Raw genomic sequence first — 12,373 nt, forward strand, 5'->3', positions numbered from 1 at the left:
ACCTTTTTACCTAAATATAATGCACACTTGCTATACAAACAGGGCTTCAGGACCAGTCCCTAATGCCCCTCAAATTCCCCTTAATTATGAATTCTGGAGTCACCTCTGCATGCAAGCTGGCCCTGGCTTCTGGGCTTTGAGTTCTGGAGGGCAAAAATCGAAACCCCAGCTAAGAGTCCTGGAAAGAATGTTGTGCCGTTGGCATCTGGGCCTGGCTCTGTGTCCCACTGGCTAGTGCCCTTGGGCGTGTCACTCCCCCTTTCCAGGCCTCGCAGAGTCACCCTGTCCAATGAGGCTGTGGCTGGATTAGAGGTCTCCAGGCCCAGGAGCCTCCAGGATCAGCTCCACCCCCAGGAAGGCCAGGAGGCCAGGGGTGGGGCAAGCTACATGTTAAATATTTCTGTCCAGTACTCCACTGGCCTCTAGACCCAGTCTTCTCAGCAGGAAGTGTGACCACGATCAATCATGGTAAGAGCCTGCCTGGGGTAACAACCTAGAGGGGTGGGACGGGGTGGGAGGTGAGAGGTGGGAAGGAGGCTCAAGAAGGGGGGGACATATGTATACCTATGGCTGATCCATGGCGATGTATAGCAGAAACCAATACAAGATTGTAATTATCCTTTGATTAAAAATACATGAATCAAGAAAGAAAAACAAAAAGCCTAAGCTTGAAAAAAAAAAAAAGAGCCTGTCTGGGGCCATGGCGGTCTTACCTGATGGTAGGGATCTGTGGCGAGATTTCCATAAGCACATTGTGTCCGAGTGTCTGTGTCTTACTGTTCTTTTCTTTCTTCCTAGACGACTTACAGCGACAAAGGAGAGAAGGTAAGCAGGAGGGGAAATGTGGGGTCAGGGCCCTGGGAGCCTGGGATGTCAGCAAAGAGCAGAAGAGGAATAGCTTCAGTGGGTATATGTCATTCTGAAGGTTCATTTCTGCACTCCCCTAACCTCATCGCGACTGAACCCAACTCAACCTTGCCTTCCTAAGAAAAACTTTTACCTCTTTTTAAATTCCTGCCAATCACTTAATTGTGCCTGGAAGTTTTCTAAGGTCTAATTGAAATCCTTGCTGCTGTAACATAAGACTGTTCACCCTGTGAAACCTGGGCAGGCCTCCTCAGTGGGTGGGGCTTACCAATCCTAAGCCCGCAGGAACTCTGTTTCTACATGAGCACCCTCTTTCAAGGCTTGGCAAGGCTTCAGGGCAGAGGGGTGGGGTGAGGCGACTTGTTCTCACTTCTGGGATTGAGGGTGGCACAAGGGAGGGGGCTAGGGGACCCCTCTCCACTGACACTTTTCTAGACCCACTTCTAGGGACTCAGTCTTGCCCCTTCTCTCCTGCAGCCTGAAAGAGGCCGATTCCTCCACTTTCACTCTGTGACCTTCTGGGTTGGCAATGCCAAGCAGGTAGAAGCCGGGGCGAGGTGTTGGGATTGGGCAGAGGGCAGGCAAGGGGGCCTCCAGGACAGGGGCAGGCCTCTGGCCGGGTCTGTGATTGGCCCCTGGGAGGGAGGATCCTGGCCAGTGTCGGGAGTGTCCTGGAAGGACAGTCACTCTTTGGATCCTAATTACACAATCCAGGCTGCAGACCCCAGCGGGGAACTTAAGGGAAATCAGCATGGGCCAGGGAGCCAGGCTTTTTTCCCAGGAGGAACAGTACCTGGGGCAACGGGGCAGACACGCTGTGGGGGTGCGGGCCAGCGCCTCACCCCTCACAGGCCTGCCTGCAACTCTGTGATTCAGGCTGCATCGTATTACTGCAGTAAGCTGGGCTTTGAGCCCCTAGCCTACAAGGGCCTGGAGACCGGTTCCCGGGAAGTGGTGAGCCATGTGGTCAAGCAAGGGCAGGTGAGTCTCCACTCTGGGCCCCCACTGCTCCAGCAGGCCCGTCTCTCCCCCTGCTGGTCTCTGAGCTCCCTTGTGGCTCTGGCACCTCTGGGTGCAGCAGACCATGAGGCCCTTCCTCCAGGCGGCTGGGTGCTGTTCCAGGCTGCCTGGTGTGGTTAGCGGAGCCTGTGCTGAGGTCAGCCCCCATGGGCACCTTTGTACAACGTGCAACAGGGACCTTTTTGGTTTGGTCTCCTTCTCAGCCTGGCCCAATGCTGGTCTCATGGATGTTCAGGAAAAGTGGGCAAAGGCCTCCAGCATCAGAGCTTTAACTCTGAGCCGTGCCCTGGTCTGTAGGTCCCTGGAGCTCTCCCCACAGGCAGGCTTGACCACCAGCTCATCCTGGGACCCCAGGCGGCTCTGACATGGGGGAAGCCCCCATCCCTCAGGGCCAGAGGGGAAACTAAGGCAGAGAAGGGGCAGGAACCCAGGATCAAGGGTCCTCGGGAATTCCCTGGCAGTCCAGTGGATAAAGATTCTGTGCTTCCACTGCAAAGGGCATGGGTTGGAACCCTGGTCAGGGTACTAAGATCCCATACGCCACATGGCATAGCCAAAAAAAAAAAGAGTCCTGCCTGGCAGGGAGGAGGTGGTCCTAATGCCCCACCAGGCGTATCTTGCTGGTGGGCAGGGAGAGGGGGGCTAGGGGTACACCTCCACAAGTTCACCTGCCCCACCAGTCACATCCCCCTTCTCCTCTACATCTTAGATCGTGTTCGTCTTCTCCTCTGCCCTCAACCCCTGGAACAAAGGTGAGGGGGCCTTGGAGGGTTCAAGGTGCCAAGGAGTAGAGACATGGTATTGTGGGTGGGGGTCAAGGACACAGAAGTGGGTTAGGGTTGAGGGAGGGGGCCTGAGCCCAGACGGAGATGGAGCCCAGAAGGCTGAGAGCACGGGGGAGGGGCTGTGACTCCAGCATCACCTGCCTCCCCTGCTGACCACAGAGATGGGCGATCACCTGGTGAAACATGGCGACGGAGTGAAAGACATTGCGTTCGAGGTGGAGGATTGTGACTACATTGTGCAGGTGAGACCGCACCTGGGCTGGTGTGGAGACAAAGCAGGGAGCCTCAGCCTGCCCTCTGTCTGCCAGAGGGACCTCCCATCGGTCAGGGCTGGAGGGCACTGCCACGCTGGAGTGATGTGCCCAGGTGCTGGTTGACACATACCTGAGTTCCAGTGACATCTGCCCCTTGGTAGCCAAGCAATCTCTCTCCAGGCCTTAGTTTCTGCATCTGTAAAATGAGAATAATCACCCATCTCACTGAGTTATTACAAAGAGGAAATGAGATCATAATTATCATTTCATGAGCATGATTCTGTACCAAACACTGTGTTCAAGAGGCAGTTTAGGGACTTCCCTGGTGTTCCGGTGGCTAAGATTCCGAGCTCCCAAAGCAGGGGGCCTGGGTTCGATCCCTGGTCAAGGAACTAGCTCCCACATGCCACAAGTAAGACCCAGTGTAGTCAAAGTAATTAATTCTTTTTTTAAAAGAGGCAGTTTAGAGGTTTAAAGTGTAGATTCCAGAGGCAGACTACTGCGTCTGAATCTTAATTGCTGTGTGACTTTAGGTGAATGACTTACTTTCTTTGTGTTTCAATGTCCTCATCTTTTGGTGAATGACTCCATTCATAAAAGAGACAATAATAGTGCCTTTCATGTAATGCTGCTGTGAGGATTTAAGAGGTTAATACTTACAACAATGCCTGACATGTGATAAGCATAGACATCCAGTAATGAGGTTTTGCTAGATAAATACACGAATCATGCATGTAAGGCAACTGGCAGAGGGTCTGACACATAGTAGGTGTTCAGTAAGTGCCAGCATGGGGCCTTCCCTGGTGGTACAGGGGTTAAGACTCTGCCTTCTAATGCAACAGACATGGATTCAATCCCCGGTCTGGAAACTCAGATCTCACATGTTATGGGGCAACCTACATGCTCCAGAGCCTGCCTATTACAAAGAAGAGCCTGTATGTTGCAACTAAGACCCAATGCAGCCAAATAAATAAATAAACGACAGCTGGTATTTGACTTGTCCAACCACCCTTTTTCACTAATGAAGAAACTGAGGACTAGAGCAGGGGCAGGGCCACAGAGTGAGTGAGCACAGGACAGGCAGGACAGACCTCCACCCTCACCTGGTTTCTCCCCCACAGCCCCGGGCCTCAGTTTTCCAGTCTGCCAAATGGGCATGAGGCATGAATGTCAAAACAGCTAAAGTTGGTTGGAGTTCCTGCCTGGGGCTGGAAACACTGGAAGAGGCTGTGGGGACCACAGAGAGGACCACACAGAGAGGATTCAGCAGGGACAGCCAAAGGGCAACCTGAGGATCCAGCACTGACCGCCTCCCTACCCCGTCTCCTCTGCAGAAAGCCCGGGAACGAGGCGCCAAGATTGTGCGGGAGCCCTGGGTAGAGCAAGATAAGCTTGGGAAGGTGAAGTTTGCTGTGCTACAGACGGTAAGTTAACTTCAGAGCCTCCACCTCGCCTACACCCACAGAGATGCCAGGACCCTCCTTTCCTAACCCCTGACTCCATCACACCATCCCACTCTTTTGCCTCAAAGCACAAACATTCTCCCTTGACTCCGATCTCCTGTATTCTTGGCTGGTGTCCAGAGGCTGAGGAGGGCTCCCAGTCACCCCTCTCTGGGCTTCCATTCCTCCCCAGTTGGGGTGAGAGCATGGGACTGCAACAGCAGGCAGGGGCTCCAAAGGAAGGAGATGGGTGGGTCTGGGGAAGGAGATGGGATGGAAGCCCCTCCACACGCAAGCTGTGTGGCTTTGGACAAATCACTTCACCTCTCTGCAAGTCAATTTAAATGAGCAAGGACCACCTGTGTGACCTGCCAAACACTACTTAACAGTTCTGGGCCTGTTCCTTTAGCTGTGATCCCTCCCTCCAGTCATTTTAAGGATCAAATGAGATGATTCACACATAGTACTTAGCACAATAGCACTGGCATATCATAGACACCCAACAAAGCCTGTTTAGCACCTGAGACCATCATAGGTCCTTCCTCCTCATGATTTATGTTTAAAAAAAAAATTTTTTTTTTGATGTGGAACATTTTTAAAGTCTATTGAATTTGTTACAATATTGCTTCTGTTTTATATTTTGGCTTTTGGCTGCAAGGTATAGGGGATCTTAGCTCCCCAACCAGGGATCCAACCCACACCCCCTGCATTGGAAGGTGAAGTCTTAATCACTGGACCACCAGGGAAGTCCCCCTCCTCAAGATTTACTACAACTTGGAGAAGACAATGGCACCCCACTCCAGTACTCCTGCCTGGAAAATCCCATGGGCAGAGGAGCCTGATAGGCTGTGGTCCATGGGGTCGCTAAGAGTCAAATATGACTGAGCAACTTCACTTTCACTTTTACTTTCAAGGATTGTTAGGGTCTTCCCACGTGGTGCTAGTGGTAAAGAATCTGCCTGCCAATGCAGGAGATTTAAGAGATGCAGGTTTTATCCCTGGGTGGGGAAGATTCCCTGGAGGACGGCATGGCAACCCACTCCAGTATTCTTGCCTGGAGAATCCCATCGACAGAAGAGGCTGGGAGGCTACAGTCCATAGGGTCGTGAAGAGTCGGACACGACTAAAGCGACGCAGGACACACACATGCAAAGATTGTTAGAGTGATTGAAAGGATCCTTCCATATAATTAGATCCAATGCCCTCATCATTCTTCATTCAGACAACGTATTTGTATTGAGCACCTATGATGAACTAGGACAGTATCATGAGCAAGACGTCATCCCAACCCCCACAGAGCTTCTGGTCCTGTGGGGAGACTGTCAAATTCCCAAATGTCAAATTGCAGTTCGTTTCAGAAGGGGAAGTGACTTGCTCAAAATCACACTTGGAGTTAGGGCCAGGTCTGGGCTGGAGCCCAGGGCTGTGTTGGCGCCATGCAGTGTGGCCTGAGTTCAGCAGGGATGGGACCTCAGGCTGTTTGCCACCCACAGTATGGGGACACGACACACACTCTGGTGGAGAAGATGAACTATACTGGCCAGTTCCTGCCTGGATTCGAGGCACCAGCATTCATGGACCCCCAACTTTCCAAGCTGTGAGTGCCCCTTGGAACAGGGGAGGGTGGAAAGCAAGGCCCTTTCATCCATGCAGGGCGGGCAGAGCATCTTGGGACCTGCTGGGGGAGCCCCTGAAGGTCCCCCAGGATTGGCTTGAAGAGGCAGCATAGACGCGTAGAGCATAGGCTCTAAGCATAGACTCTTCGCCTATGCTCTAAGGCAGGAACACAACTGCCTTAGTTCAAATCTCAGCTGTTACTTCCCAGCTATTTAACCTTGGCAAGTTACTTTTCTCTTTTCGGCTGTGCTGGGTCTCCACTGCAGCACGTGGGCTTCTCTAGTTGTGGCTCACAGGCTCCAGAGCACGCAGGCTCAGTAGCTGTGGCACACAGGCTTAGCTGCCCGGCTGCATGTGGGATCGTAGTTCCCCAACAGGGATCGAATCTGCATCCCTTTCATTGGCAGGCGAATTCTTAACCACTGGACCACCAGGAGTCCCAACAAGTTATTTTTCTAAGCCTCAGTCTCTTTATCTGTAAAATGGGGCTAGTAATAGTATGTGAGTGGTTCCAAATAAAGTGTCTATAGTAAGTGCTATGGATTGGTGAGCAGTTATTGTTATTGAGGGGTAGGGAGAAGGAGATTTAGGGAGTAGCCTTCTCCTCACCCACTGTTTCCCTCTCCAGGCCCAACTGCAGTCTCGAGATAATCGATCACATTGTGGGAAACCAGCCTGATCAAGAGATGGTGTCTGCCTCTGAATGGTGAGTTCCTGGCCCAAGCCCTTCCCACACCTGTGACAGGACCACTCCCGTCTTATCAGGAAATAGAGCACAAGACGGGGGAGGTTAGCCTGAGGTCGCTGGTTCATCTGTTCTCTGTAAAATTGTCACCATGGAGATCTGATGATTTAAGGCCCAAAGTGACCCACCAACCCTCCCTCCAGGAACCCTTGGAGAATCAGCACTGGGGGTGTCACAGTTCAGGGAGGCTTGAAGGAAGGTTTTGTTGTTGCTCAGTCACCAAGTCATGTCCAACTCTTCCCAACCCCATGGACTGCAGCACACCAGGCTTCTCTGTCCCTCACCATCCCCCGAAGCTTGCACAATTTCATGTCCAATGAATCCGTGATGCCTTCCAAACATCTCATCCTTTGTTGCCCTCTTCTCCATCTGCCTTCAATCTTTCCCAGCATCAGCGTCTTTTCCAATAAGTCAGTGGAGGAAGGCTACCACTACCCAAAGAGCTCATGGGTGCAAATCAGAAGCAAGTAGCCCTTCTCAAAAGGACCTGCAGGGACTTACCTGGTGGTTCAGCGCTTAAGATTCCACGCTTCCATTGCACAAGTGGGCACAGGTTTGACAGATGGGAAACTAAGGGGCTTCCCTAATGGCTCAGCAGTAAAGAATCCACCTGTAAGGCAGGAGCTACAGGAGATGGGGGCTTGATCCCTGGGTCAGGAAGATCCCCTGAAGGAGGGCATGGCAACTCACTCCAGTATTCTTGCCTGGGAAATCCCATGGACAGAGGAGCCTGGCAGGCTACAGTCCATAGGGTCACAAAGAGTCAGACACAACTGAAGCAACTGAGCACACACACGCGTGCAGAGAACTAAGATCCCACATGTGCACAAAGTAGCCTAAAACCTAAGCATTATTTTTTAAAACTAAAATTATGTTTAAAAAATCATTTTCTAAAAATAAAAATCATTTCTTTTTAAAACATAAAAATTTTTTAAATAAAATAAATAAATGATGCTTTTAAAAAAAAGTTTCTCCATCTGTTGGTGTGTCATCATGTGTACCGGTCTTGTTACCAGATGTTTTACTTCCACCCAAAGGAACACTGTCCTAAAATCCATGATGTGTGTGATGGGAAAGGCAGTTCCCTTTTTGATGCCTGCTCAGGGAGCAAATTCTGGAAGGTGGAGTAGGGGCAGAGGGCCAGTCTGAGGCCAGCACTCAGAGCTGGCGGGCCCTTCCGGGAACCCTGCAGGTACCTGAAGAACTTGCAGTTCCACCGTTTCTGGTCCGTGGACGACACGCAGGTGCACACGGAGTACAGCTCTCTGCGGTCCATCGTGGTGGCCAATTATGAGGAATCCATCAAGATGCCCATTAATGAGCCAGCACCAGGCAAGAAGAAGTCCCAGATCCAGGTGAGTTCTGTCTCCCACCCCGGGGACCTTGGCTGGGAAAGACGGAAGTGGGGAAGAGGCGTGAGGGCTCTCACAGCTGAGGCTCTCGCAGCTGAGGCTCTCGGCTGGAGCCCCTGACAATGGTTTCCTTGCTTCCCTCCTGCAGGAATATGTGGACTATAACGGGGGCGCTGGGGTCCAGCACATTGCTCTCAAGACCAAAGACATCATCACAGCAGTGAGAAGCCCATTCCTGGTCCTAATTCACCTCCCATTCAGCTCCAGAGCCAAACTCTGCAAACTGAGTCAGGGGCCAGGGATGGGGGTGGCAAGTGGCAGTCCTGGGTCCCCTTCACCAGCCCAGACAGCTGATGGGGTTCCCTTGCAGGCTCCTGCCACTCATGTGTAGGCACACTGCCACCCCCAGAGAGTTCTGTCTCTCTGCTACAGAAGAAGCAAGTGCCAGAGTAACAGGACGCCTGGATCTAGACCCGGTCCTACCTGTGACTTGCTGTGTGTCTCCAGGGATTCAACTTCCTCTCTGGGCTTCAGTTGTCTCAACTTGAAAATGAGGATATTGAGTCACAGGATCCAGTAGGTCCTTTCAGTCAAATTAAGTGTCCTGAGTCCATGGCTCCAGCCTCTGGGGAGGTTGGGTGACCAAGTGGACAAGAGCCTGGCCTGTACCATTCAGTCCCAGCGCGACCAAGAATTCACTGCATGACCATGGCAACTTCATTTCATTCATTTTTTTCATTTGCTCAATAGATGCTTATTGAGGGAACTCCCTGGTGATCCAGTGGTTAAGACTCTGTGCTGCCAACACAGAGGGCATGGGTTCGATTCCCAGTTGGGGAACTAAGATCCCACACGCCATTTGGTGTGACATAAAGATTAAAAAGAAAAAAAGAACAGCTGGCACAGAATGAACAAAGGAGAGAGGGGTCAGGAATGAGGTCACAAGGTAGGAGTCAGGGCAGATGGTGAGGACTTTGAATTTGACTCTGAGACACCACGGTGGGGTAAGAAGACGAGTGACACAAGTTGACTAGTATTTTAATAAACCCCCCTGGCTCCTATGTTGAGAATAGATACTTAATCTTTCAAGGCCTCAGTTTTCCCAGCTATGAAATGGGGAGAATAATCAGCCAAATGTCTCCGAAGATCACTGCATCAGCATAAGGAGACAGTACATAGAAAGTGCTTGAGACAGGCACATGCATGTGTGTGTGCGCAGTCGCTTTAGTCGTGTCTAACTCTTTGTGACCCATGGGCTTTAGCCCACGAGGCTCCTCTGTCCACGGGATTCTCCAGGCAAGAATACTGGAGAGGGATGCTGTGCCCTCCTCCAGGGGATCTTCCTAACCCAGGGATCAAATTCAGGTCTCCTGCATTGCAGGCGGATTCCTTGTCACTGAGCCACTGGGGAAGCTGAGACAGGCACATCGTGAGGTTCCATTAAGTATTAGTGATTGCAGTTCTTCTCATGAGACGCACAAGGCTCAGAGGTGGAAGGGGATGAGGTCACATCGCATCTTAGCAGTTGATGGGGCTGGGAAAGGGACCCTGGCTCAGCACTTCTACCTGGCTGGTGGTGTTGAGCATGGAGAGAGAAGGACTGACCTTGACCCTGCTCTGAGACAGATTCGCCACTTGAGAGAGAGAGGCGTGGAGTTTTTGGCTGTTCCATCTACATACTACAAACAACTGCGGGAGAAGCTCAAGTCGGCCAAGATCCGGGTGAAAGAGAATATTGATATACTAGAGGTAAGGTTTGTTCTTGCCTGGAGAATCCCAGGGATGGTGGAGCCTGGTGGGCTGCCATCTGTGGGGTTGCACAGAGTCGGACACGACTGAAGCGACTTAGCAGTAGCAGCAGCAGAGGTGAGGTTTAGAGCCCGATCCTGGGTCAGCCAAGGAGAACAAGCCCTGAGTTCCATCTTACCTCACAAATGTCGTCTAACCCTGGCATCAGGCTCTGCGATGTGGGGGAGAGGGAGGAGAGCAGACCAGGGCCCTGCCATCATGAACTTGCATTCTAGTGAGGAGACAGACAACAAACAAATAAGTAATACAAACACCATTAGAGAGAGAGAGAGCTGGTGCTTAAACTGACTGTGACAGAGAGTGACCTGGGGCTACTACATAGGAGGCAGTCAGGGAAGGCCTCTCTGAGGAGGTGACATTTCAGTGAAATCTAATTCAATGCCCCCCAACCTTTTTGGCACCAGAGACTAGTTTCATGGAAGACAATCTTTCCATAGAGCAGGGATGGGAGGAAATGATTTGGGAATGATTCAAACACATCATATTTATTGTGCACTTTTTTAATTATCATTATATCACCTCCATCTCAGATCATCGGGCATAGATCCCAGAGGTTGGGGAACCCTGATCTAGATGATGAGAGGCAGTTGGCTGCATGAAGGTCTAAAGAAAGAACAGTCCTGGCAGAGGAGATAGCAAGTGCAAAGGCCCTGAGGCAGCAGCAAGCTCTGAGTATTTAAGAACAGAAAGAGGGCCACAGTGGATGAAAGGAAATGTTTGAAGAGTGGCCCAGGTCACAGAGGCAGACAGGAGCCAATTCCTCTGGTAGGCTATTTAGGAGTCTGGATTTTTTCTTCTGCGGTCAGAAACCACTGGAGGTTTGGGTTTGGTTTTTCTTTTTTTTTTTTTTTTGGAGGTTTTCTTGGCTTTATTTTTAACAACTTTATTGATATATAAGTCACAGAACATGTCATTTTTTTAAAAAAAACACAATTCAGTGGTTTTTGGCTATTCACTATATTATGCAACAATCATCAAAATCAATTTTGGAACGTTTTCATCACTTTCAAAGAGACCTCAGACTTCTTAGCCACCACCTCCCAATCTCTCCATCTACCTTCTCCTCACCCCTAGCCCTAGGCAATCACTGATTTCTGTCTCTATAGAGTTGTTTTCTTCTAAACATGTATATAAATAGAATCATATACTATGTAACCTTTTGTGACTGACTTCTTTCACTCAACATAAAGTTTTCAAGGTTCATCCATGACACCTGTGTCAGTACTGCGTTCCTTTTTATAAAACTGAATAATATTCCATTGGATGAAGAGCCCACATTTTGCTTATCCATTCATCCACTGACAGATATTTGTTTCTACTTTTTGGCTCTTAGGAATAATGTTGCCATGATCCTTTGGGTATGAGTTTTTGTGTGGACAAGTTTTAATTCTCTTGGGTAGATACCCAGGAGTCAAATTGCTGGGTCATATGGTAACTCGACTATTAACTTTCGGAAGAACTCTCAGACTGTTTTCCACAGCAGCTGTACCATTTTACATTCCCAGCAGCCACATAGGAGAGTTCTAGTTTCCATTGCTGAATGGAAACAGGGGAATGAAATGATGTGATTTCTAAAAGATTTCTGTCTGTGTGGAAGACGGATTGTAAGGAGACAAAAGTAGAAGCACTGGAGAGCTGTGTGGGTGGTACTTGGGTGGTCCACACCAGCCTTAGGTGGCTGACACAGGCACTGAAGTGGGGAGGTGCTAAGAGGACAGTTGGGGGATCTATTTGGAAGTGTCTGGAACTGCTGCAGAAAATGGTCTTTTCTTGGCTTTGGGGGTGCAGGAACCCCCATGGCCTTTCTAAGAATCCCACCATTTCAGGCTGGGGCGGGGCCAGACTGCCCCTTACCTAGTCCCCTGCCTCCTACCTAGGAGCTGAAGATCCTGGTGGACTACGACGAGAAAGGCTACCTCCTGCAGATTTTCACCAAACCCATGCAGGACCGGCCCACGCTCTTCCTGGAAGTCATTCAGCGCCACAATCACCAGGTACCACTAAGGACCGCCTGTCCTCCGCGGGTGGCTTTCTGGGCCTCGCAGCTCATCTCCTTTCTCGCACTCCAGGGTTTTGGAGCCGGCAACTTCAACTCACTGTTCAAGGCCTTCGAGGAGGAGCAGGACCTGCGAGGCAACCTCACCGACATGGAGCCCAACGGGAATGTGTCCAGCATGTAGGAGCCTCAGGTCCCGCAAGAGCCACCGAGGCCCCGCCCGCCCACCTTCGAGAGCGGGGCGCAGGGGACCACGCCCCCTCGCCCTGTGCTCCGCCCACTCCGCTGGAGCTGATGGGAGCCCTCCTTAGCGACCACGCCCTTTTAGGCCCCGCCCACTACCCGACTCCTGGATCCCTCCCACACACACTAAAGGTTCCGCCCACTACTTACCATGCCCCTTCTTTGGGGCCTCTGCCTCTCCTGTCCTCGGGTATAAAGCAAAGCAGAGTCCAAGGCAGTGTCCACGCGTTTGTGTCGGGCTGG

The 12,373-nt window shown here is 51.0% G+C and overlaps 1 protein-coding gene across 1 annotated transcript; it reads left to right on the forward strand.

The window, feature by feature from the left end:
* Nucleotides 1-700: 700 nt before the first annotated feature.
* Nucleotides 701-12,071, forward strand: HPD (4-hydroxyphenylpyruvate dioxygenase). Its single transcript, XM_052654456.1, has 14 exons — nucleotides 701-706; nucleotides 799-825; nucleotides 1,345-1,407; nucleotides 1,744-1,848; nucleotides 2,597-2,639; nucleotides 2,832-2,914; nucleotides 4,261-4,350; nucleotides 5,862-5,965; nucleotides 6,614-6,691; nucleotides 7,923-8,085; nucleotides 8,231-8,302; nucleotides 9,709-9,831; nucleotides 11,769-11,885; nucleotides 11,961-12,071. The coding sequence occupies exons 1-14, from the start codon at nucleotides 701-703 to the stop codon at nucleotides 12,069-12,071; spliced, it is 1,185 nt and encodes a 394-aa protein (XP_052510416.1).
* The last annotated feature ends 302 nt before the right edge of the window (nucleotides 12,072-12,373 follow it).

Source organism: Budorcas taxicolor, chromosome 17 (assembly GCF_023091745.1).
Source record: "Budorcas taxicolor isolate Tak-1 chromosome 17, Takin1.1, whole genome shotgun sequence".
NCBI classification, from domain to species: domain Eukaryota; kingdom Metazoa; phylum Chordata; class Mammalia; order Artiodactyla; family Bovidae; genus Budorcas; species Budorcas taxicolor.